Source organism: Musa acuminata, chromosome BXJ3-1 (assembly GCF_036884655.1).
Source record: "Musa acuminata AAA Group cultivar baxijiao chromosome BXJ3-1, Cavendish_Baxijiao_AAA, whole genome shotgun sequence".
Classification (NCBI taxonomy): domain Eukaryota; kingdom Viridiplantae; phylum Streptophyta; class Magnoliopsida; order Zingiberales; family Musaceae; genus Musa; species Musa acuminata.
In genome coordinates this window covers 10938166-10965659 of record NC_088349.1, presented here as the reverse complement: position 1 = coordinate 10965659, position 27494 = coordinate 10938166, and the positions used below count along the sequence as shown (strand labels likewise).

Here is a 27494-nt window from a genome sequence, read left to right as displayed (position 1 = left end):
GAGACGAGATCGAACAACCTGTGTTAAACACTACGAACATAGATGTGAATGATTTCACCTACCGCTTTCGTGACAGCTCCACCATCCAGAACTTCAAGCTAGATTTTACTGGTGAACTGAAGCGGTAGAAACTGGACGATGTTATGGAAGAGATGGTTTCAATAGCTGCAACGACTTCAGCTCTCCCTCCTGTCAGTGTTTGTAGGAAGAAATGGAACCTGGGGGGTGAGTGAGGAGAAACCTCTATGGCGTGGACAAATGGATTGATTCCTCGTGGTATACAACACGCCGTTGTTCTTCTACTGCTTATGCTTTACCACTCAAACTTTTCGATTTGGCTGGGAGGCCTTGTCAACCTCAAATCTTTGGGTTTAAGCAACAATACCAACCAGGAGCTACTTATATTTGCTCAGATGTTTTTTCACGAATTAATTAATAATCATAAGAATATAAAGACGACAGTTCAATCGGGTGTTTGACTGTAGATGTTGATAGGAAGAGGGGATAGAGTTATCAAATAGAGGAAGAGTAGGACAAGCTTTCTATCTTCTATATTTCTCTAAAAAAAAATATTTTTACAATTTCAGAAACTCTATTACACTCATGACCCAACATATGAGGTTTATATAGTCCTCAAAGATACATTATATTAATTGTATTCAAGATTAATCATTCTCTTTCAAGAAACCCTTTCAAGAACCAATAACCAATTTGACTTATTTTTCTATAGACTTTTAATCCAATTTTTCTTCTTGATGTATTAATTCTCCCACTTGATGCAATGAACCTTTTTATGCCTCTTGAACAAGTTTAATTCCAACATTCTCTCCTCTTAAACTTGTTCCATCCAGCATGCCAAGTTTTCTTCGAAGTTGTTGAAATATTTCAAATTTAAGAGGTTTTGTGAGTATATCAGCCACTTGTTCACTTGTCTTGACATGATATATCTCCACTTCTTTATTTTTGATATGATCTCTTATGAAATAAAATCTTGTATCGATATGCTTCGATCTTTCATGATAGACTGGATTCTTGGCTAAGACAATAGCTGATTTGTTATCAACATAAATCTTGGTTGACTTCTCCTGTGGCATATGAAGTTCTTGGAGTAATCTTCTTAGCCATATTGCATGAGAAACACTAGCAGAAGCTGCTATATATTCTGCTTCACAACTTGATAGAGCAACGATTCGTTGCTTTTTTTAAGACCAAGTGAATGTAGCTTTACCAAAATAAAATACAAATCCAGTTGTACTCTTTCGATCATCGTAGCTTCCGGCCCAATCACTGTCACTATATCCAATGAGCTCCAACTTTTTAGATGATAGAATAGAACATTCCATACTCAATTGTTCCTTTGATATATCGTAAAATTCTTTTAGCGACATTTAAATGAGATGTCTTTGAAACTTCCATAAATCTACTTATTAAACCAACTCCAAATAGTATATCAGGTCGAGTGCATGTCATCCAACTAGACTTTTATAATAAGTTGGATTAATGTATGTACCTTCACCTTCCTTGGTTAACTTGGTGCCATATTCAATAGGTGTATCTGTAGGATGACAATCTTCCATGGAAAACTTCTTTAAAACCTCCTTTGCATAATTTTCTTGTGAGATAAAAATTCCTCCATTATCTTGGATAACTTCGATACCAAGGAAATAAGTCATTAAGCCCAAGTCGGTCATCTCAAACTCCTTTTTCATAGAGTGCTTAAAATCTATAATCATGGAGCTACTATTGCCTGTAAATATTAAATCATCTACGTACAGGCATACAAACAAGATATCTCCATTAGAGTTAGATTTCGTATAGAGAGCATGTTCATGTGGACATTTAGAAAAACCATTTTGAATAAAATAAGCATCTATTCGAGAATTCCATGCTCGTGGGGCTTGTTTAAGCCCATAAAGAGCTCTCTTTAACTTATATACTTTGTCCTCTTGTTCTTGAATAATAAAACCAGGGGGTTGTTGAATATATACCTCTTCTTCAAGAACTCCATTAAGAAATGCTGATTTGACATCCATTTGTAAAATCTTCCATTTCATTTGAGCTGCTAGAGAGATAAGTAATTTTACTGTCTCCAATCGAGCAACTGGCGCAAATACTTCTTCATAATCAATTCCATATTGTTATTTATATCCCTTTGCAACCAATCTGGCCTTGTATTTCTTCACCTCTCCTTTTGCATTTCTTTTTGTTTTGAAGATCCACTTAACACTGATAGCTTGGTGGTCTTCTGGAAGTGTAGTAAGCTCCCATGTATTATTTTTGTTAATGGCATGAATCTCTTCATTCATAGCTTGTCGCCATTTTTCATCTCTATAAGCTTCTTCAAAGGTTAATGGATCATATCCTGCAAAAAGATAAAATAATGAAAGTTCATCATTGTTAGTATCAATCCTTCGAGTTACTTCATATAGGTCCTGAATCGGTCTTGTCCTTCTTATAATTGGACTTCTTGAATCATGTGACCTAGCTGATCTAGGTGATGATTCCAGCACAGCCACTTCGGTGCTTGCTTGTATTATATCATCTTCTTCTGAAGCTACAGCTTTCTTATGCTGCTCATCACTTTTCCAGTTCCAAATCTGTTGTTCATCAAACTCAACATCTCTTGACATCACAACTTTATTTGTGATAGGATTGTAGAGTTTGTAACCACTGGAATTCTCCGGATAACCTAACAAAATACATTTCTGGCTTTTATCCTCTAATTTCGTTCTCTTTTCTTCTGGTATCTTGGCAAATGCAACACTTCCAAAAATCCTTAAGTGATCAACTCTTGGTTTTTGTAAGCTCCATGCTTCTTCTGGTGTAACATTACCAATTCGCTTTGTCGGAAACCTGTTAAGCAAATAAACTGCACAAGCAACAGCATCACCCCAAAATTCTTTCGGAATTTTTCTTTCCTTTAACATGCATCGGACCATATTAAGGATAGTCCTATTTTTTCTTTCCGAGACACCATTTTGTTGAGGTGTGTATGGCATGGTGAATTGATATAGAATTCCATTATTTCTACAAAAACTTTCAAATTCATTTGATATATATTCACCACCTCTATCTGTTCTTAAACATTTAATCTTACAACAACTTTGTCTTTCAACCAAATCCTTAAATTCTTTGAATTTGCTTAAAACTTATTTCTTTTCTTTTAACATGTAAACCCAAGTTTTGCCACTATGATCATCAGTAAATGTAAGAAAATACCTGCTTCCTCCAAGTGTTACTGGATTGATAGGGCCACAAACATCCGAGTGCACTAGATCGAGTCGATGCCATGCTCTTTTTGTTCTTCTCACTTTGAAATGCTTTCTTTCTTACTTACCCATGACACATACTTCACACAATTTTGCTGGGTGATCAATTTTTGGCATTCCTGTCACCATATTATACTTCTCTAGAAGTTTCAAAGTCTCGAAATTTAAATGAGCATATCTAAGATGCCAAAGTGTAGAAATATCCTCAATATCGGCTTTAAAACAATTTGATTGATCAAAAATACTCAAATGTAGAGGAAACATTCTATTCCTTGCCATTTTCACATGTGATATCAGTGTTTTATTCTTATCACGAATTGAGAGAGCCATATCTTTCATCTCAATTTCATAACTTTTTTCAAGTAATTGTCCCAAGCTTAAAATATTATTTTTCATATCAGGAACATAATAAACATCTGAAATGCATACTTCCTTGCCATTATTAAGTTCAAGGAGAATTTTACCTTTGCCTCTTACTGGTCTTTGAGACAAATCGCCAAATGTAATGTTCCCGGAATAACTTGTATCTATTTCTGAAAATAGCTATTTGATGCCACACATATGATTTGAGGCTCCTGTATCTAGATACCATGTCATAGACTGATCATTTTTCAAATTTTCATAACTCATTAGCAAAACTTGATTTTCCTTCTTTTCTTCCTCAACAAAATTTGCCTTATCACCTTGATTGTTAGGATTATAATAACATTCATAAGAGTAATGTCCATACCTTTTGCAAACATAGCATTGTATTTCAGACCTTTTAGAGTTTCTGCCACGTCCACGGCCTCGGCCACGTCCTCGACCATAACCTCGGCTCTTTGGCTATAATTTTCTCCAACATCTTCACTGTTTGGAGATTCTTGATTGGTCTGATTTCTGCCTCCTCTTCCTCTTTGTCCTCGTCCTCTTCCTCTTTAAGAATTTGATTCTCTTTTATTTTCAAGAGCAAACTTAGCTTGTAGTGCTTGCTCCATAGTTTTCTCTTCTCCTCTTTTTGTAATCCTTTGTTCATGAACTTGAAGGGAACCCATAAGTTCTTCTAAAGACATTTTTTCCAAATCTTTAGATTCTTTAATCGCAACAACAATAAAATCAAATTTCGGATCTAGAGATCTCAATATTTTTTCTATTACTCTCTGATCATTTACTTGTTCACCATTTCGTCTCATTTGATGAACAATAGAAATGATTTTTGAGAAGTAATCAGAAATGGTTTCAGAAGTACCTTGTTGTAATTTCTCAAACTCGGCTTGTAAAACTTGTAGACGAAGTTTCTTTACCTTATTAACACCACCGAATGCTCTTTGAAGCATTTCCCAAGCCTCCTTTGAAGTATTTGCTGGAGCGATGATCTCGAACATTGTATCATCAAGGCCTTGGTAGATTGTGAACAAAGCCTTTTTCTCCTTCTTCCTTCTTTCTTTGAGTTGTTTTCTTCCTTCTGCATTCATTGCTCCTTCTTCTACTGGACTTGGTTCAGCAAATCCATCTTCTACAAACTCCCATACATCTTGGGAGCCTAGAAGAACCTTCATTTGGATGCACCATATGTCATAATTTTCTTGTCAATCTGGGGATCTGGAGTTAGATGGCACTTGAGGAAGAAGTCATAGCTTAACCTATGCTCTGATACCAAATGTTGATGTTGATAGGAAGAGGGGATGGAGTTATCAAATAGAGGAAGAGTAGGACAAGCTTTCTATCTTCTATATTTCTCTCAAGAAAAATACTTTTACAATTTCAGAAACTCTATTACACTCATGACCCAACATATGAGGTTTATATAGTCCCCAAAGATACATTATATTAATTGTATTCAAGATGAATCATTCTCTTTCAAGAAACCCTTTCAAGAACCAATAACCAATTTGACTTATCCTTCTATAGACTTTTAATCCAATTTTTCTTCTTGATGTATTGATTCTCCCACTTGATGCAATGAACATTTTTATGCCTCTTGAACAAGTTTAATTCCAACATTGATGACCGTGAGGGGAAGTCTAATATATACTTAAATCTGGATAATATCATATATCAAGTTTTACGATTATAAAGTTGGATAGATATCAGTATAATCCAAGAATGAAATATTAAAAAACTATAAAGAAAATAATAAGATATCTGTTGGGATAAAAGATTATACGCTCATATATATAAGAGATTAGATTAGCTTGAAGTAATGGGATATTCAGATGCTGATTTTATAAATTGTTTCGACAGTAAACAGTCTAATTTTAGGATTTATATTCATATTAGTTGGAGGAACAATTTATTGAAAAAAATATAAAGTAATCGTTTATTGCATCATAAACAATGAAAGTTAATTTGTGATATACTTTGATGCTACAAATCAATATTTATGGCAGCGAAATTTTATCGAATGACTTAGTGTGGTTGACTTGATTGTCAGGCTACTGAAGATATTTTTGTGATAATATCACAATATATTTTTTTTAATAATGATATTTATTCTAGTGAATTTAAGCACATCGAGATAAAGTTTTGATGGTTGAAGAAAGAGTCTAGAAATAATAAGTATCAATTGAGAACCTGAGCATGATGATTGTTGATTAATTTGTTAAAGCTTTATAGTCTAAAATATTTAAAGAATATATTTTCAGAATATGACTTATGAGCAAGCTATAAAAGATCTGATGATGATGATGCATGTTTAGGTGGATGTTATTATTAATATTTTTTTCTTACTTAATTAAAATTATTTATTTCTATTATCTTATTTATATTTATGTTTATATATATTATAGTTGAACAAGATAAATTATAGAGGTCATTATGGATCATATTAGAAAAAACTAACAATATTGTGGTACAAGAAGTATGACATTGATTATATACAATCACTATGATTGACATTAATAGTTGGGCTTAACGTGGTATTATTATATTTATTAGACTTATTAGTTTATTTTTAAAATTTATGATTATGTTGATGATGATAGTAATTATGATAAGACTCGGCTGACGTCAGATGATACCTCACGCCTCAATCGATGCGATGTGCTTCGATCAGCGTTCCGATCCGTGTTGACCAGGTGCTGTCAGGTTAACAGAGGCACGAGGCATCATTTGGAACAACTAACAACAACCCGAGTCTTATCGCCATTATTACCTTTATCATTCAACAATAACTATTTTTGCAAAGTTAAAATTGCATATATATATATATATATATATATATATATATATATATATATATATATATATATATATATATTGCAATGGCAAATATAAATATTCAGACTTTGTAAAGATAAATATGTGGAAGTAAGCATTAATTGGACAATCAGGTACGTTGGGCCCAACAATATGTTCTGTCAAACAGCAGAGCGACTTGTTGTTGTTTGGCTGGGTTAGCCCGAATTAAAGCCCATTTAATACTGTGGTTGATCGAGCACAACTATCGATGACCCTAATGATATTGATCTGTGGATCTCAAAGCGCGATCGGAGAAGTTCACGCGTGGAGGAAGTTTTCGTAATTTCGAATGGTGATAGCGCGGTCCTCATTGGCGGATCCCTAATTTCGTATGCCCCTCTTCTCCTCCTCACCTTCGAATTCCAACGCCTGATTCCATGTTTCGTCGGTTTTGGATTCGCCTTCTGTTCACCTCTCATTGATCGTTTCTCTTCTTTTGTTGCGTTGCTTGTTTCATTCTTTTTCTGCACTCTTCTTTTTAGTCTCAAAAACCCGGATTCGATTACCGTCGATCCAGGAACTGTCAGATGAAGCGTTGCAAGCTCGATGTCAATGGTGCCTATGGACGTGCGACATCCAAATGTTCATGGATCGTCGCATCTTGTCATGGGTTCTACATTTTTTTTGTTTAAATGAATCGCTAAAAGGCCGATCTTTTCTCCTAGAATGAGCCATTTTGGAGCTCGGGGTCCCCTTCCTGCGGTTTCCCGGTTCTGTTGATCCCTTTCGTGGTGGTGCTCGGGGATTTCCGTCCTCTACTCGGGGAGAAAGGGGATATCTCCCCTTGGAGGATGCTCTCTTCCCCGCCCCGAAGAGGGAGGTGCGAGGGCTTCGGTAAGATTGCCATCAATTGGGTTCCTTCGGGAGAGATGATCCTCTTTTGGAACTTCTCGTCTGTGGAAAACATTGGCCATATCACTGAGAGCTCAAATTTGCATTTTTAGTTTCCTTTTTTTCCTCCTCTGGTCGAAGTTTTCGATGATCGCTGTTTAATCACATTTTTTATTTAAAATTTAGGAATTTTAGTTCGATTAGCCTTCCTTGATTATAATTTTTTCCTCATTTATTGGATGGTTGTTTATGCTTTTTTCTCTTCTAAAATTAAGTTCAAAAATTGGAAGAGTTTAAAACTACTCTCTGGAAAGTTCTAAAGGAGTTTTAACTTTTATTTATTTTTTTAAAAAATGTAAATTATCCCTGCACGATATTCTTGATTGCATTATGATAACTCCTAACAACAGGACGTGATTGTGGTCGGATAACGTGGGAAAAATATTACTCAACGATATATTTTTTATAATAATTTAAATAATGGTATTTAGATCAAATTCAATTCTCTTTCTTTTTCTCATGAAAGGTATTTATAATTTTAATCGTCGATTTGGACTGACCCATTTATCCACTTTCTTCTCTTCTATAGGTGACAAAGAAACAGAGAAATTCATGCTATGAGCAATCTACTATAATAAACTATTTCTTTATTTAATTAAGCTTTGCTCAACATCTTCGATCAACCTAACATAGCGGAATTACAATACTATCACGCTACAGCAGAGCATATAAGGCGTGTTACCTCACTACAACATTCATTATTCATAACCAGTATGTATTCTAGATGGTGGTGTAGTAGTGGTTATTCTCAGCCGACTCATCATCCACAAGCTTCTTTAGCAAGGCAGGGATGGGCGGTATGCTGACGTCTAATACTCCCTCCAGTTGCTGAACCACTTCTCCCATGCTCGGCCTACTGCACTCCAAATCCTGAATGCACCAACATGCAATCCTACACACTCGACTCAGCTCCTCCTCGTCCGCCTTCCCCTTCAACCTCGGATCCAGCAAGCAGAGAGTGTCGCCTTCTTGCAATTTGATTGCAGCCCAAAGAGGGAAGTAAAACCGATTCCATTCTTCGCGCGTCTCCGTGTTTCGCCTTCCGGAGACGATCTCATGCAGCATTAGCCCGAAGCTGTAAACGTCCGCTTTGGGAGTGATGGCGGATCCTGTGATCCATTCCGGGGCGAGATAGCCGATGGTCCCCCTCACCGTCGTCAGCACCCGGCTGAACTCGCGGCCCAGAAGCTTTGCCATGCCGAAGTCGGCGATCTTTGGACACATATCCATGTCGAGAAGTATGTTCTCCGGCTTGATGTCGCAGTGCATGATGCATTCCCTGCACTTCTCGTGAAGATACGCTAAGCCTCTTGCGATCCCCAGCGCGATCCCGTACCTTTTCTTCCAGTCCAAAGCTTCGCGGCCATCGGCGAACAGAACGGAATCCAATGAGCCCATCGGCATGTAGTCGTAGACGAGCAGCCTCTTGTCACCTTCGCAGCAGAAGCCACGGAGACGGACCAGATTGACGTGGTGAATCGTCCCGATGGTGCTCACTTCCATCCTGAACTGCTTCTCCCCCTGCCGTATGCTCTCCAGTCTCTTCACCGCTATGGCGCCCGAGTCCGGCATCTCTCCCTTGAACACCGACCCGAAGCTTCCTCGCCCGAGTTTCTCGGAGAAGCCCTTGGTGGCTTTTCTTATGAGCTTGTAGTCGAATGCAATTAGAGGACCTTGAACGCCTCCTGAACCTCCGGTGGTTGCCCCCTTGCGGTATCTCATGGCCAAAAGCAAGACGACGACAGCGATAACAGCAACACCTGACACTGCACCGACGACAATCGTCGCCGTCTTTTTCCTGTCCTTATGATAATTATCTGCCAATTCTGAAGCGTCAACACGAAGATAAATAGCTCCTGATTCTGCTCCGTTGCTCGAACCCAAAGATTTGAGGTTGAGAAGGTCGCCCTGCCAAATCGAACACTCGGATTGATAAGCATAAGCAGTACAAGAACAATTCCGCAAGCAAGCAATTCGACACTCTTCTCGACCGCCGATGGTTGACATGCGCACGGGGTTGGCGGGCGGCTGCGTGTTGGGTAACTCGAGGAATCCATCTCTTTCCCCACAGCGTAGAGGGGTTCTTCGGACGCACCCTCCGGTGTGATCTCCCAGGGCCCATTCATTCGAAGACCGTGGGTTGAATCCATGGAAACATTGACAGGGAGCGGAGGTGAAGTTGTTGCAGCTACCGAACGGCCCACAGCGACCATCCACATCACATGGATCCCTCGGAAGCGAGAAGAACTGCAACATCACTTTGGCGTCATTATCCCATCTCTGCCTCCTCAGTTCACCGGTGAAATCTATCAGTAGGTAGTGTGTGGCGGCGCTGTCACGGACGCGGTAGCTGAACTCGTTCACGTTCGTGTTGGTAACATGGCTGTAGTCAACGAAGTGGTTCGATTTTATCTCTGGGATGCCTGTAAACGTGTCTCCATTCCAAAGCCCGGAGGTCGCGTAGCGATGTCTCCGATCTCTCACAAGGTAGAACTGGTCGCTGCCATTCGGATCGAACTCCATAGTAAACATTCCCGGTGAAGGGTCTTCTGGGTTCCTCCACGAAGTGAGGAACCAATATTGTCCTGTCAACTTGTTGTATCCGAGCTTTGCTCCAGGGAGCCATGCGTTGGTAGGATGATCAAAGCTCTGCCACAAGGTGTCAGAAGTTATATTATCTTTAAGAACGAGATTACCATCATCAAGAAGCTCTGCGACAGTGGAGTTGGAAGCAAGGGAGCTCGAGGAATTGGATGACCAAATCTGGCTCTTCGAGTCTTTGAGGCGGAGGACAAGGTTGCCATCTTCGGCGACCGTGAGCTCTGAGGATGAAGCACTGGCAACAGGTTTCTCCCTGTTGGCTACCCAAACTACTGGTTGCTTGGACACCTTGTACCAGATGCCTATGTAGTACTTGGAAGAGTTACCTGGGGCGAAGAAACCCAGCTCGACCTTGCCACCTCTGGACACCATGGTCTGACCTCCAGAGAGAGACTGGCCTCGAAAGAGGCTGTCATCTGCAACACCAGTATGGGCGCTGAAGGTAAAGAGAAGAAAGAATTCAGACCAGCAGAGAGCAAGAAGCTGAGCCATTTGTCTTCTCCTAGCAGACATGGTGGAGCACTGCACCAACAGGGTAACCAGTTGACCTTAAACGTTTTGATACGTTGGGATGGAGGAGCAACAAGAAAAATAAAATAAAATACTATGATCTAACTAAAAGAGAATATTTTTAATTAAAAAATTAAAATAAAATTAAACAAGAGATAAGACTAAGAATACTTATAAAATAATCTCATGTGCACACTATCTTACCTCATGAACTATGATACTATTTATAGGATATTATTGTAACTATCTCATCTACTTATGTCACTCGATGATTAAATTTGATAGAAAAATTATATTATAATTTTTAAAATCAGAAGCTACCTAGGTAAAACTATTTAAGATATGATTATAACTATTTAAAATATAATAATTATCTAGATAATTATTTATGAATCAATTCTCAATATCTTCTTTTAACATTTATTTCATTCGATGGGTGATATCTTTATGCTCAAATTTATTTTCTTGGTTATTCATCGATGAATTTGGTTAGATGTCTTGAGTTCTGTAGGTAAAGTTCACATGGCCTTTCAGCCAAATCAAAAAATGAACGAGTGTTAGGTATTATTATTAGTAACATAATAAGAAGAGGTATAGATTCTTTTAACATTCTAAATTATGAATTAACTTGTTATGTTAAAAGTAGTTATGTTAATACCGGACATGAACCGTTGAAACTATCTTAGCAGTTATTACACTAAGAGAATTAGTTAGATGTCACCCGTTCATAGTAATGAGATGCGAAGAATTGAATATGATAATATTCATATGAAAGTTAGATCTCTTCCCAATGCCACGATTAAACCTAAAAGCTTCTAAGAATTTGTAAAGTTTGATGGAGAAATTTCTTCATATTTATGAACTATTTAAATAATCGATAGGGATCTACAACCATCTTCTTTGATATATATATATATATATATATATATATATATATATATATATATATATATATATATATATATATATATATATATATATATAGTATCTTGAGAAATGATTGACCAAGTCAATCTAATATGCTATAAGTCTTCATATTTATGAACTTATCATATGATTGATGGGACTTGTATCCATCTTATTATATATATATAACATCTTGGGAAATGATTGACTAAGTATATATATATATATATATATATATATAATATCTTGAGAAATGATAGATAAATGTAAATCTTTAATGTCCATGGTCACCTGATTAATAGGGACCTATGTCTAGGTTCATAAATAATTGACCAAGTCAATCTAATATATTGTAAATTTTGAAAGATGTCCTTATATTAATAAACTGATTACATGATTAATGAGGACTTATATCCACGGTCTTTATAGCATCTTGAGAAATAATTGATCAAGTCATTTTAAAGTTATCTTGTAGACAATATATTGTAGATCTTTAAAATTATCTTCATATTTATGAACTAATCACATAATTGACGAAAATCTATACCTACCTTATTGGATATATCTTGAGAAATGATTGACGAAGTCATTTTAATATGTAACGATGATTCATGATTAATTGTCAATATATCATACATATATATAACAAATGATTCTATTTTTTTTTTAAGCATTTAAAAGAATATTGATACCGGCTTATATTCTTGCTATACCACAATGAATACTTCATTATATATAATGATAGTTCAAGGGTGTGAACTATCTTTTTTCTCAATCTCCCTCTCCCCTAATCCCCTAATCCCCTAATCTATCAATTTAGGTGGTCCGTGAAAAGATAGGAAGGGAGAAGAAACGATCTAGTTCCACTTTGCAGATTGACAACGATCTTGAATTAAAGACGGTACCTTACAAATCAAACAGAGATCTATGAACAGATGTCATCAAAAGATACGCATCATTAATTAGATTTAAGCATTTGATTTCAAGACATAAAGGTTATTTCCATATTTAATATAGTATATTACATATTTTTATACTTACAAAAGTATCATCCTATAAAAGTAAATTAAGTTCTTAATAAACTTAGCTAAAAAAGTTTAACTATTCTCGTATAAATAATAACCACTTAGGATACATATCTTAGAAGATTAAAAAAAAAAAATATTAGAGTGTGTTGGCAAGACCCACAAGTTCTTATAACTAATATTATTTAGCATGAAACAATCGCATGATATCCGAATAAAAAAGATTTGAAGTGATGAAGGTTGGAACTCAATCAGACTTCAAATTTCATGGTCACGGTTCCTTTAGATTTAGTAATATAATATATATTTAAAATTAAAATATAATTTATCTTTAAAATTAAAAAAAATCATGAATAAGGCTCTTAATATAGGATATACAATACATGCAAGTGGTACTAAAATGTATAAAGGTCTCTTAGAAAATTTTTGTTAGAATATTATCAAAAGAAAATTTATATTTTATAATGTCGTATTTGAGCATAGAAAGTCACCTAGAAAATTAGAGCCTTTTCATATACCTCAATAAAAGTGGTAAAACATCTCTATGATTTCATGAAAGGATTGTTAAAAGACTGGTAAAGGGAATAATATTGTTTTAGTGATTGTGGATCATTTAATTAAGTCAAGACATTTTCATGCTATTAAAATTCCATAGCACTCTAAGGAAAATAGCTAAATTATATATTGATAAGGTTGTTTGATTATATTAGCAATTATTGTATCAGATCGCAAGTTTATTTTATATTATTGGAAAAACCTTCGTGAATTTCTAGGAACTAATTTAAATTTTAGTATAGCTTTCCACCCATAAATAGATAGACAGTTAAAACGAAGGCATGTTTAGATTTAATGTTATTGATTTGAGATAATTTTAGGGTGAAAGACAATCTATCATTGGTAGAGTTTGCTTATAAAATAGGTATCAAGCAAAAATTAAGATGGTCTCATGTGAAACTTGTAGTTATAAATATAAATCACTCATATGTTGGGGATGATATTAGTGATAGAAAGCATTTGAGACATGATATAATAAAAGAAACACTAAAATAGATAAAGCTAGTTCTAATGATTGCTTATAGCTCAACACAGATAAAATAGTTATGTGATTTGAAATTTAAGGCTGGAGATCATATTTTCTTATAGGTTTCTCCTAGCAAATGTGTCATGAAATTGGACTTACGTGGCATATTGAGTCATAGATTCATTGGACTATTTGAGGTTTTTAAAAACTAAAAAAAAAAAGCTTATAAACTTGCTCCATTATATCTATTTTAATGAAGTTCATAATGTGCTTTATAGAAAATATATTCAGGCTCCGTCGTAAACATGACTTATATTTATCATATAAAAAATAACATTTTCATATTATAGATAGCAAAAAATCAATGTCTTTGAGGAAGAACTATACCATATATATCAAAGTGTAATAAAAGAATCATGGTAAGAGAAAAGTCACTTGAGAATTTAAAGATGTTATGAAAAATAAATATCCTTGATTATTTTTGGACTGAGATACATTAAGTTTAGACAACTAAATTTTTATTTAGGCAAAAATAATAATGTCATAAATATTTTACTCACACGAGGGGAGAAACGAAAGAGACAAAATATCGTATTAAGATCTATCTCGGAGAGGAACCAACATGTCTGCTTCTCACCAACAGCTAAATAAGCTAAGTTGTGTCGCAGAGTTCCAAAGAAGAATAAGAAGCATGGCTAGGCTTATGACTCTTTTGAGGGCAATCTCTTTCTGGAGACCAGACCATGGTGTCCAAAAATGGCAGGCCGAGCATGGGAGAAGTTGTTCGGCAACACGAGGGAGTATTACGTGTCGAAAGTATTTCTGATACCACATCTTAGAATCCACATAAAGAATACGTGCTACATGTTACATCATCGGTATTGTATACGGAGGTTTAGGCCGAACTTGTACTTGACCGTTGACCCGGGAATTCAACAATAACTATTTCTGCAAAGTTAAAATTGCATATATATATATATATATATATAATTTGTAATGGAAAATATAAATATTCAGACTTTGTAAAGATAAATATGTGGAAGTAAGCATTAATTGGACAATCAGGTCCGTTGGGCCCAACTATATGTTGTGACAAACAGCAGAGCGACTTGTTGTTGTTTGGTTGGGTTAGCCCGAATTAAGAAAGCCCACGTACAATGTCGTTGATCGAGCACAACTCCCGATGACCCTAATGATATTTATATGTGGATCTCAAAGCGAGGTGGGAGAAGTTACCGCGTGGAGGAAGTTTTCGTAATTTCGTATGGTGATAGCGCGGTCCTCGTTGGCGGAACCCTAATTTCGTATGCCCCTCTTCTCGTCCTCACCTTCGAATTCCAACGCCTGATTCCATGTTTCGTCGGTTTTGGATTTGCCTTCTGTTTACCTCTCATTGATCGTTTCTCTTCTTTTGTTGCGTTGCTTGTTTCATTCTTTTTCTGCACTCTTCTTTTTAGTCTCAAAAACCCGGATTCGATTACCGTCGATCCAGGAACTGTCAGATGAAGCGATGCAAGATCGATGTCAATGGTGCCTATGGATCGTCGCATTTTCTCGTCGGTTCTACATTTTATTGTTCTAATGAATCGCTAAAAGGCCGATCTTTTCTCCTAGAATGGGCCATTTTGGAGCTCGATGATGATTTATTTTGCTTTAACCACACCGAAACTGAAGCCAGAAGAGGAGAGTCCTCTTCCTGCGGTTTCCCGGTTTTGTTGATCCCTTTCTTGGCGGTGCTCGGGGATCTCCGTCCTCTTCTCGGTGCGAAAGGGGAAATCTCCCCTTGGAGGATGCTCTCTTCCCCGCCCCGAAGAGGGAGGTGCGAGGGCTTCGGTAAGATTGCCATCAATTGGGTTCCTTCGGGAGAGATGATCCTCTTTTGGAACTTCTCGTCTGTGGAAAACATTGGCCATATCACTGAGAGCTCAAATTTGCATTTTTATTTTCCTTATTTTCCTCCTCTGGTCGAAGTTTTCGATGATTGCTGTTTAATCACATTTTTTTATTCAAAATTTAGGAATTTTAGTTCGATTAGCCTTCCTTGATTATAATTTTTTCCTCATTTATTGGATGGTTGTTTACATCTAAACTATGCTTTTTTTCTTCTAAAATTAAGTTCAAAAATTGGAAGAGTTTAAAACTACTCTCTGGAAAGTTTTAAAGGAGTTTTAACTTTTATTTATTTTTTTTAAAAAATGTAAAATATCCCTGCACGATATTCTTGATTGCATTATGATAACTAGTAACAACAGGACGTGATTGTGGTCGGATAACGTGGGAAAAATATTATTCAACGATATTTTTTTTAATAATAATTTAAATAATGGTATTTAGATCAATTCAATTCTCTTTCTTTTTCTCATAAAAGATATTTGTAATTTAAATCGTCCATTTGGACTGATCCATTTATCCACTTTCTTCTCTTCTATAGGTGACAAAGAAACAGATAAATTCATGCTATGAGCAATCACTACTAGAATAAACTATTTCTTTATTTAATTAAGCTTTGCTCAACATCTTCCATCAACGTAACATAGCGGAATTACAATACTATCACGCTACAGCAGAGCATATAAGGCGTGTTACCTCACTACAACATTCATTATTCATAACCAGTATCTATTCTAGATGGTGGTGTAGTAGTGGTTATTCTCAGCCGACTCATCATCCACAAGCTTCTTTAGCAAGGCAGGGATGGGCGGTATGCTGACGTCTAATACTCCCTCCAGTTGCTGAACCACTTCTCCCATGCTCGGCCTACTGCACTCCAAATCCTGAATGCACCAACATGCAATCCTACACACTCGACTCAGCTCCTCCTCGTCCGCCTTCCCCTTCAACCTCGGATCCAGCAAGCACAGAGTGTCGCCTTCTTGCAATTTGATTGCAGCCCAAAGAGGGAAGTAAAACCGATTCCATTCTTCGCGCGTCTCCGTGTTTCGACTTCCCGAGACGATCTCATGCAGCATTAGCCCGAAGCTGTAAACGTCCGCTTTGGGAGTGATGGCGGATCCTGTGATCCATTCCGGGGCGAGATAGCCGATGGTCCCCCTCACCGTCGTCAGCACCCGGCTGAACTCGCGGCCCAGCAGCTTGGCCATGCCGAAGTCGGCGATCTTTGGACACATGTCCATGTCGAGAAGTATGTTCTCCGGCTTGATGTCGCAGTGCATGATGCATTCCCTGCACTTCTCGTGAAGATACGCTAAGCCTCTTGCGATCCCCAGCGCGATCCCGTACCTTTTCTTCCAGTCCAAAGCTTCGCGGCCATCGGCGAACAGAACGGATTCCAATGAGCCCATCGGCATGTAGTCGTAGACGAGCAGCCTCTTGTCACCTTCGCAGCAGAAGCCACGGAGGCGGACCAGATTGACATGGTGAATCGTCCCGATGGTGCTCACTTCCATCCTGAACTGCTTCTCCCCCTGCCTTACGCTCTCCAGTCTCTTCACCGCTATGGCGCCCGAGTCCGGCAGCTCTCCCTTGAACACCGACCCGAAGCTTCCTCGCCCGAGTTTCTCGGTGAAGCCCTTGGTGGCTTTTCTTATGAGCTTGTAGTCGAATGCAATTAGAGGACCTTGAACTCCTTCTGAAGCTCCGACGGTTGCCCCTTTGCGGTATCTCAAGGCCAAAAGCAAGACGACGACAGCGATAACAGCAACACCAGACACAGCACCGACGACAATCGTCGCCGTCTTTTTCCTGTTCTTATGATCATTATCCGCCAATTCTGAAGCGTCAACACGAACATAAATGGCTCCTGATTCTGCTCCGTTGCTCGAACCCAAATATTTGAGGTTGACAAGGTCGCCCTGCCAAATCGAACAATTGGAGTGAAAAGCATAAGCAGTACAAGAACAATTCCGCAAGCAAGCAATTCGACACTCTTCTCGACCGCCGATGGTTGACATGCGCACGGGGCTGGCGGGCAGCTGCGTGTTGGGTTACTCGAGGAATCCATCTCTTTCCCCACAGCTTAGAGGGGTTCTTCGGACGCACCCTCCGGTGTAATCTCCCAGGGCCCATTCATTCCGTGACCGTGGGTTGAATCCCTGCAAACAGTGACAGGGAGGAGAGGTGAAGTTGTCACAGCTACCGAACGGCCCACAGCGACTGTCGACATCACATGGATCCCACGGAAGCGAGCAGAACTGCAACATCTCTTTGGCCTCATCGTCCCATTTCTGCCTCTTCATTTCACCAGTGAAATCCAGCATTAAGTTGTCTGTTTCGGAGGTGTTAAGGACGCGGTAGCTGAACTCGTTCACATTCACGTTGGAAACATGTCTGAAGTCGAACAAGTGGTTCAATTTCATCTCTGGGATGGCAGTAAACATCTCTCCAGTCCAAACCCCGGAGGCCCAGTAGCGATGTCTCCGATCTCTCAAAAGGTACAACTGGCCGGTGCCATTCGGATCCATCTCCTGAGTAAACATTCCCGGTGAAGGGTCTTCTGGGTTCCTCCACGAAGTGAGGAACCAATCTTGGCCTGTCAACTTGTTGAATCCGAGATTTGCTCCAGGGAGCCATGTGTTGGTAGGATGATCAAAGCTCTGCCACAAGGTGTCAGAAGTTATATTATCTTTAAGAACGAGATTACCATCATCAAGAAGCACTGCGGCAGTGGAGTTGGAAGCAAGGGGGCTCGAGGAATTGGATGACCAAATCTGGTTCTTCGAGTCTTTGAGGCGGAGGACAAGGTTGCCATCTTCGGCGAGCGTGAACTCTGAGGATGAAGCACTGGCAACAGGTTTCTCCCTGTTGGCTACCCAAACTACTGTTTTCTTGGACACCTTGTACCAGATGCCTATGTAGTACTTGGAAGAGTTACCCGGGGTGAAGAAACCCAGCTCGAACTTGCCACCTCTGGACACCATGGTCTGACCTCCAGAGAGAGACTGGCCTCGTAAGAGGCTGTCATCTGCAACACCAGTATGGGCGCTGAAGGTAAAGAGAAGAAAGAATTCAGACAAGCAGAGAGCAAGAAGCTGAGCCATTTGTCTTCTCCTAGCAGACATGGTGAAGCTCTGCAACACACACAAAGCAGGGTAACCAGTCGACGGAAAAATGCTTCATCTTTAACATCTGTTTCGATGGCGATATCTCTCTGCTCGTGAATCTTAGTTGATAAGAAATATACTTTCAACTAATCATAATTCGACATCTAATCATATAGAGTTCAGGTCAACTTTCATCACGTGAATAATAGTTTAAAATATCTTAAATAACTAACTTGAATGTGAGAGGGATCTATTCATATTTTTGTGTACGTGATATCTCGAAAGTTTGATGTTTTCATTTCAATCACCTCTCAAACAATCATATGTATACAGTCCCTATCACATCGGGTTAATTAAGATATTAAGAATTAGAGATCTAACACATCTTTGAAATATACGATAGACACAAAATCTCGAGTTCTCTAAGTCAACTTCACATGGCTTTCAGCCAAATCCAAAAATGAATGAGTGTTATGTATTATTATTATTATTATTATTATTATTATTATTATTATTATTATTATTAGTAATACATTAATAAGAAGTATAAATATTCTTTTCCCCTTCTGAATTACGAACTAACTTATTATTTCAACAGTAGTTATGTTAATACCGTACATGAACAGCAGAAACTAAGCAGTTATTAATGTCACCCGTTCATAGTCATGAGAAAGATGCGAAGCATTGAATAGGATAATATGTACATGAAAGTTAGATCTCTTCCCAATGCCACGATTATGCCTAAATACTTACAAGAATTTGGGAAGTTTGAAGGTGTTTGATCGAGTATGCCAAGCAACCTTCACTAAAAATCATCAAAAATAAAAAAATTTAAAAATTATATATATATATATATATATATATATATATATATATATAATATCTTAAGAAATGATTAATCAAGTTAATATAACATGTTGTAAATCTTTAAAGACATTTTCATATTTATGAAATAGACACATGATTAATGAGACGAGCACTCATCTTCTTGGATATATATAATATCTTAATGAATGATTTATCAAATCAATCTAATATGTTATAAATCTTTAAAGATGTCTTCGTATTCATGCGGTATGACCATCTTAGATATAAATAATATCTTGAGGAATGATTTATCAAGTCAATATTATAAATCTTTAAAGATATTTTCATATTTATAAATGAGTCACATGATTGATGAGACTTGTGATAAAAAAAATAGAAGATAAGAATAATTATTGAAAAAGTTTTATTGAAGAAGTGAAGTAGCTTAAAATGCATTAACATATCTCTCTCCTATTTATACAGATTAGGAAGAAGAATTTCTCTCAATAGAATAGAAGATTTTCTATCAACTTGCACTTACTTTCTTAGATTTAATATTTTAAGAAATGATTGACTTAAGTTAATATAATATGTTATAAATGTCTTCGTATTTATGAACTGTTCAACTAATCGATGGAGACTTACACCGACCTTCTTGGATATATATATAGTATCTTGAGAAATGATTAACTAAGTCAATATGATATGTTATAAATGTCTTCATATTTATGATCTGGTCAATCTAATATGTTGTAAATATTTAAATAGTGATAGGGATCTGCCCCCACCTTTTTGAATATATATATATATATATATATATATATATATATATATATATATATATATATATATATAATATCTTAAAAATAATTTACCAAGTCAATATAATATATTATAAATTTTTAAAAATATATTTATATTTATGAATGAGTCACATGATTGATGAGGACTAGTACCCACCTTCTTGGATGTACATAGTAATTTAAAAAATAATTTCTCAAGTCAACCTAATATATTATAAATATTTAAAGATGTTTTCATATTTATAAACGGGTCATATGATTAATGGGACCTGAATCCACCATCTTGAATATATATAGCATCTTGAGAAATGATTATTATAAAATTTTAAAAATGTCTTCATATTTATAAATTGGTCACATGATTGATATGGGACTTGCCCTCACCTTCTTACATATATATAATATCTTAAAGAAATAATTTAGCAAGTCAATCTAATATATTATAAATATTTAAAAATGTCTTGGGTCACATGATTGATGGGGACTAGTACCCACCTTGGATATATATAATAATTTGAAAAATGATTTGTCAAGCCAATCTAATATATTATAAATCTTTAAAAATATTTTTATATTTATAAATGAGTCACATGATTGATGGGACCTAAACCCACCTTCTTGAAAATATATAGCATATTGAGAAATGATTGACCAAGTCAATCTAATATATTATAAATTTTTAAAGATACCTTCATATTTATAAATTGGTCGCATGATTGATGACACCTGCATGCATATATATCTTAAGTAATGATTTACTAAGTCAATCTAATATGTTATAAATCTTTAAAAATATCTTTATAGGGTCACATGATTAATGGGGACCGACACCTAACTTCTTGAATATATATAATATCTTGAGAAATGATTTATCAAGTTAATATAATATATTATAAAATTTTAAAAATATTTTCATATTTATAAATGGGTTATATGATTGATGGGACGTGCACACACCTTCTTAGATATATATATATATATATATATATATATATATATATATATATATATAATATGTTAAAAAATGATTAATCAAGTCATCCTATTATGCTGTAAATCTTTAAACATGTCTTCATATTTATGTATAAATCACATGATTGATGGGAACTACATTTACGTTCTTAAAATATATAATATCTTGATAAATGATTGATCAAGTCAATCTAATATATTGTAAATTTTTAAAGATGTTTTTATACTTATAAACTGGTCACATGATTGATGAGAACTTTCACCTATCTTCTTGGATATATATATATATATATATATATATATATATATATATATATATATATATATATATATATATATATATATATATATATATATATATAGCATCTTGAGAAATGATTAACCATGTCAATCTAATATATTGTAAATCTTTAGAGTCGTCTGATCACATGATTAATGGAGATTTACACCCATCTTGTTATGATAATTCAATTGCATGATCAATTATTAGTATATCATACATATATAACAAATGATTCCCAATAAAACTTTAAAGAGTCAAAAGAATATTGATATCAACCTATATTCTTGCTATACCACAATGAAGGCTTCATTATATATGACGATGCTTTAAGGGTATGATTAGATATTTGTAAATGTAGCATGGTAAGATTTTATCTAATGCTTTTAAATTGAGTAGAATAATCCAACACATCATCTGGTTTAGAATAGTAATTTTTATTTAAAATTTTGAAGCATTATCTACATTGTAATAGTAAGATAGTCATTGATCCTAATAAAAGTGTAAAGTTTAATTTCACTTGGAAGGACTTGAATTTGAGAAAAGAAAATGTCTACAACTATTGGAAAATTATGATATGGCCGTAAAGTATCATCCTAGAAAAGCAAATTATGTTCTTGATAAACTTAGTCGAAAAAATTTCAACTAATCGATTACGGATAATAACCACTTAGGATACATATCTTAGAAGATTCAAGAAAGTTAGATACCAGAGTGCGTTGGTAAGAATCACAAGTTCTTATAACTAATATGATTATTTAGCCTCCTTTGATTGAAACAATAAAAAAAACAGCTCAATCGGATGATATCCAAATAAAAAAGATTTGAAGTGATAGAAGTTTGGAACTCAATTAGAGTCCAAATTTCATGATGGTGGTTCCTTTAGATTTAGTAATATAATTTGAAGGCTATGGTCGTCATTCTCAGAGGTGTCGCGGCCATAGCGAGTTCAGCCGGGTGCTGACGACGGTGAGGGGAACCTTTGGCTATCTCGCCCGAGAATGGATCACAGGCTCCGTCACCATCACCCCCAAAGCGGGCGTTTACAGCTTCGAGATTGGTCTCCGGCTGGCGAAACACGGAGAGATGCGAAGACTTGGATTTCGTCTATTGCCCTCTCTGGACCGCAATCAAACTGCATGAAGGCGACAACTCTAAGCTTGCTGGATCCGAAGATGAAGGGGAACGCAGACGAGAAGGAGCTCTGTCGGGCGTGCAGGATAGCTTGCTGGTGCATTCAGGACGTGGAGTGCCGCAGGCCGAGCATGGGAGAAGTTGTTGAGCAACAGGAGGGAGTATTAGGTGTCAGCTTACCACCCATTCCTGGGTTACTTAGAAAGCTATTTGTCGATGATGGCTTGGTCGAGGAATAGAACTTTGGTGAATGCCTGATGATGAATGACGTTGTACCAGTGGAACCTGCCCTAGTTGCGCTTGTGTAATAGCATTGTAAGGAGCATGTATTCCTATTTCAGATTAAATATGCTTAACTGACTTGTCTTCCACGAAATCAATCCAACTATAGCATCATCAAATAGTTGATGTAATTGCCATCATGCTGTCATTGACTTAGTTGATTTTACCTAAGTCATGCAGCATCCTTATGTGTCCGTCCGTAAACGTCAGCAAACCTCCCATGATCCCTTAGGACATACAAAAGAAAAAATGGGTTAGAGAAAGCATCTCACTCGAGATCCATAAGCAAACATTTCAGAAAATACTTCATAGCCAATGCAAATTACAAACAGACTTTACAAGCTCTGAACGGTTGCACAACAAAAGGTCAAATTGGTCCATTACAAACCGAGTATCTCTCACAAGTGTCCACACGACATAACCTTTATTTATAAGCCTAAAACGGCCATCAAACCCAACTAAAATAGGGTTGTTAAGTCTTCGACCGTCCATTTACATGCTGTGCAAAGCATGAACATATCAAAAAATACAAACATACATAAGCATTACATCAAACATCATATTTAGAATTTTGTCCGTGACATTCTCCCCCACTCATTCCTTCGACGTTCTTGTCGAAGCCTTTGCCGATACTACGACTCCTCGCCTTTACTGAGTCTTCAATCTTTTACTCCAACTGCAATGCGCCTCTTGGCTCCCAACTACTCTCCGCTGCTGTTGTTGAGTAGTCAAACTTTCGATCCGCCATGCTGCTTCAACTCGCCAATGAATCTGACTCTAGTGTGGGGTTGGCTGAGTTGTGTTGATCCCTGTTGGTTCCTGTGGACCCTTTAGATGAAGGAAAAAATCATCCTTGCTATGCGCCAGTCTCTCAAATGCCCCATACTACTTGAATTAGGTGGATGCTTGTTGGAGCTTTAACAAGCATCGCCTCACAAACTTTTGAAGCTTTTGGGTTCTTCCTCCACAAAATTTGCCCGCTTTCGATTGGCATTCTTTTGGAAAATGAAGCGAGTAATCTACTCTCAATAGCACTAATCACAATTAGTGAGGATTTGACAACTATTGTCTTCCATTTGATTTCTTCGAATGGTCTTTGAACATTTGCAGAGCCCCTCTACTGGATAGATAAGAGAATTTGGGTACTCGGTTTCACCAATTCTCTTAAGGGTTGAGAAGGCAAAAGTTACTTAACTTCACCTGTCTCCTCGAAGGTTGTACTCTATGCATCGAGCTGGTTACTGGCCTTCGCCTGCTCTTTGCTCATACTTCTGAAGTACTTGAAGTGTTTGCACTCCTTGCATTGAGTTAGTTACTGCGATTCACCTTCTCAATTCCATCGAACTTCTAGAATGCAGGAAGTTTTCACCTAATTTGGAGCAAGTCTCTTGTAGTTTTGGTCACTAGTAGGATTGTATCGTATTCTTCATCAACCCTACCGCCTACTCCACTGAGTTGCAAAGGTATATCACTGCGTACTGCCTGCTTCGTTCCTTGGTCGTGCACTCTTACACAACCTGAAGTCCTTCACTTTCGGCTATTTTGATGAGAAGCTCGTTGACATCGATCTTACAAAGTTCCTTGGCCTCTACCCTTCAGCCTTGTCTCGGTACTTGGAGTTTGCCCCTGTATGCTCCGCCTCCTCGGTCCCTTTCACGACCAAGCGCTCTCCCTCTATAAGAGCATGGGATCAATGACTTCACGGAAGTCCCGCCTCTGCGATACCATCGTGCTGCCATACCCATGACGCTACTATCCGTCACCTCGCATCTGCATCCCTTTTCTTCACGATTGGTGGATCTACCTTTATGGCACTCCTTCGAGTCCACCTCCATTCTAACCGATGCTTAGTTTTGGGTAGCTAAGTCCCTCTGGACTCGTCGTCGCTTCCTCGCTCCTTTCGACCCTTTGCATCAATACCTCTATGTTCTCCAAGTAGTTTCACTTGGTCGATGGAAAGACAGACTACAACTCCCATGCATGGCCTTTGCCATCATGTTGTAGGGTTTGCACCAACTTTGTTCTCCTTAGCTTCCTTGGTAGCAATGTTCGTTTACTCGGCCTTGTTCTCTGACTTACCGGGCTCCCTTAAGCAAATATGGGTTCTAGAGTAGTCCAACTCTTTGGCTACTTCGATCATACCTCTGCATGATCAAGTCCTTCCTATGGGACTCACTATTACATGTATTTGAACTTTTCCCTCGATGGTACACAACCCCCATATGCTGATGACCAAGGCTTTCATCCGATGTAAAATTTGATGCACACACGAAAGACCCGCCTCTACCGTACTATGACTTTCACTCCTTGAATCCATAACCCTTCTTATCGTCGTGTTATTCACTGAAGTGGAGCTCCCAATAGCTCCCGATCATACCTTTATATGATATAGTTCCTCATGGGACTAGATTCGTGTGTATCGCATTGCCACGAACTGTTCCACCATGATCTGCTGCACCATGTCACCTCCTGGTGACATCTTCATTGCATTCTGATCCTTGTGGGATGAACTCGAATTATGATCCCTCAATGTGTGATCTTTGCCAACACATCGCAAGGCCTCTTCCACCTTCGATTTTGTTTGCTCCTCTAACAATCAACCTTCGTCCACCTGCTCTCAGGTCACACTCAGAAAAAACACAGCTCTAGGATAGTCTGTCGCATAGTAGCTCCTGAAGTCCACTGACTTCGCTGAAATTGGTGTACCATTATCTGGATCCTAGGCCTCTGCCCCTACCAGCACAATCTCCGTTGTGCACCGCTTCCTTCATAGCAACTTGAATGGCAGCATTGTGGCATATTCTTCAAGAGTACTTGCCTCTGCGTCCTCTTACCCCGTGTCAAGGCCTTCTGAACCTAACTTTGCCTCCGCAAGTTGAGTCTCCTTAGTTCCTCCATCAAATGCTTCTCCGAGATAAGGTGCATGTGCCCAGAAGCTCCCTTCGTCTTTGGCACCATGCAAGATGAGTCCACTCCATCAGAACGAAGGACTCATGGAATGACATGATCCCGCTTTTGCCTCTGCAAGAGTTCATGTCTTTGACCTCTGTCCAAGGAAAGCTTTGTGCCTCTGCTCCATGTTCCATCTTCTATGCTGGCTCCCTTCATATGGCTTGGGTACTTCATCAAGTTACACCCAAGTTGCTCCGCTCCTCGTTTTGCATTGAGTTGATGGTGGCTCTCGCGCCTAACATTCCACGGGTCAACTCTTCATTGAGTCTGATTTCTATATCGACTCCAAATGTGTCTTCATTTGTATTGCTTTGGGTCGCTCCCGTACTTGATCTCACAATGCATCTACCAATGCATTCTCTTAAGCGAGATCATGTAATGACTCCTCGTCGCTCACTCGGTCCATTGAGCTTCGTTGAGTTATTGTTTTTGAGGTACTCCTCAACATGTGCGGTCTGTTGTACATGATTCTCCCTTTAGAGAGTCGGGACTTATTCCTCCTGGATATCTATCTCGTTGGAGCAACATCTCTCTTCGTTTCCTTCCCTCTGAAAGTTTCGGAGAGCACCATCCCCTTGGACTACTCCGACTTGCTGAACAAACTGTGTATTGTTCTGCCTCCTGCAAACGTACTTGCTAGATTGTGACTCCACGTTAATACAACCCTCGCTACACCACTCAAGGCCTAGCAACATGTTGAACTCGCTGCATACTTCAGCCTCCTACGGATGTATCCTTCTCATGCCGAAGAGAAAGTTTTAATGTTCTATGGCGCTGAGTTTCGGTCGCCTTGGGATGACCACGAACATTCCATCGTCCGTATATAAGCCCTTGCATGAGTACTAAATTCTTCGAGTTAGCAATTCCCCTCACCTCTATGAGCTTTGCACAACTTTTTTGGTCGCTGAGCAACTCATTCCATCTTGCATGGTCTCATCCTTTACCAAGCACATCGCTTGCCTTAAGCACCATCAAGTATAGTTGTCAACGTCAAGCCGTAGCTCGAACTTAATCATCTCAACCTTTGTGCGCTACGCATTCTTCCAAGCATACTTGTTCTTGTGGTGCCTCTTGTATGAAGGGTTGACCATTTCTCTGAATGTCAATCTTAGATGTCTGCTCCTCCGAACGACTCCTTTTCCCTACATCTTCATGCCTGTTTTCCCTCAAACGATCGTACGTGCTAGCTGCTCTAAACGTAGCCCCGCTAGGTCCCCTACGTTTATATGCAAAGTATTTCTATGAGTGCTTGTCCCACTCTGATACCATCTATCATGAACTTAACTAGTTTTGCTTAAGTCGTGCAGCACCCTTACTTGTCCGTCCACAAAGGTCAGCCTTCCCGAAACCTCTCATGGTCCCTTAAGACCTACAAAAGAGTAAACGGGTTAGAGAAAGCGCCTCACTCGGGATCCACAAGCAAACATTTCAAAAAACACTTCATAGCTAATACAAATTACAAACAGATTTTACAAGCTCTGAATGGTTGCACAATAAATGGTCAAAATGATCCACTACAAATCGAGTATCTCTCATAAGTATCAACATGACACAACCTTTATTTATAAACCTAAAACAATCACCAAACCCAACTAAAATGAGATTGTTAAGCATTCGATCGTCTCTTTACATGCTGTGCAAAGCATGAACATACTAAAAGACACCGACATACATAAGCATTACATCAAATATCCTATTTAAAATTTTATCCGCGACAATAAGGGGTTTTGTTCTTGTGCTGATCTATGCCATCATTTGGACGCTTCATCAACTCATGTTTCATGAAGAGCAGCAAACCAGCAGTGTATGGCGTTTTGTATAT

At 37.8% G+C, this 27494-nt stretch overlaps 1 protein-coding gene, 1 long non-coding RNA gene and 1 pseudogene across 2 annotated transcripts; 1 reads left to right on the top strand and 2 right to left on the bottom strand.

The window, feature by feature from the left end:
- Positions 1 to 7946: 7946 nt before the first annotated feature.
- LOC135628952 (G-type lectin S-receptor-like serine/threonine-protein kinase At2g19130) lies at positions 7947 to 10535 on the bottom strand. The gene has a single exon (XM_065135979.1). It carries the CDS (start codon positions 10491 to 10493, stop codon positions 8100 to 8102), a length of 2394 nt encoding a protein of 797 aa, XP_064992051.1. The 5' UTR covers positions 10494 to 10535; the 3' UTR covers positions 7947 to 8099.
- A 4148-nt stretch (positions 10536 to 14683) lies between these two features.
- Positions 14684 to 15470, top strand: LOC135628677 (uncharacterized). The gene is made up of 2 exons (XR_010492924.1): positions 14684 to 14746; positions 14935 to 15470. It is a non-coding gene; the product is annotated as an uncharacterized LOC135628677 (long non-coding RNA).
- A 446-nt stretch (positions 15471 to 15916) lies between these two features.
- On the bottom strand, positions 15917 to 18543 carry LOC135628700 (G-type lectin S-receptor-like serine/threonine-protein kinase At2g19130; annotated as a pseudogene).
- Positions 18544 to 27494: the final 8951 nt, after the last annotated feature.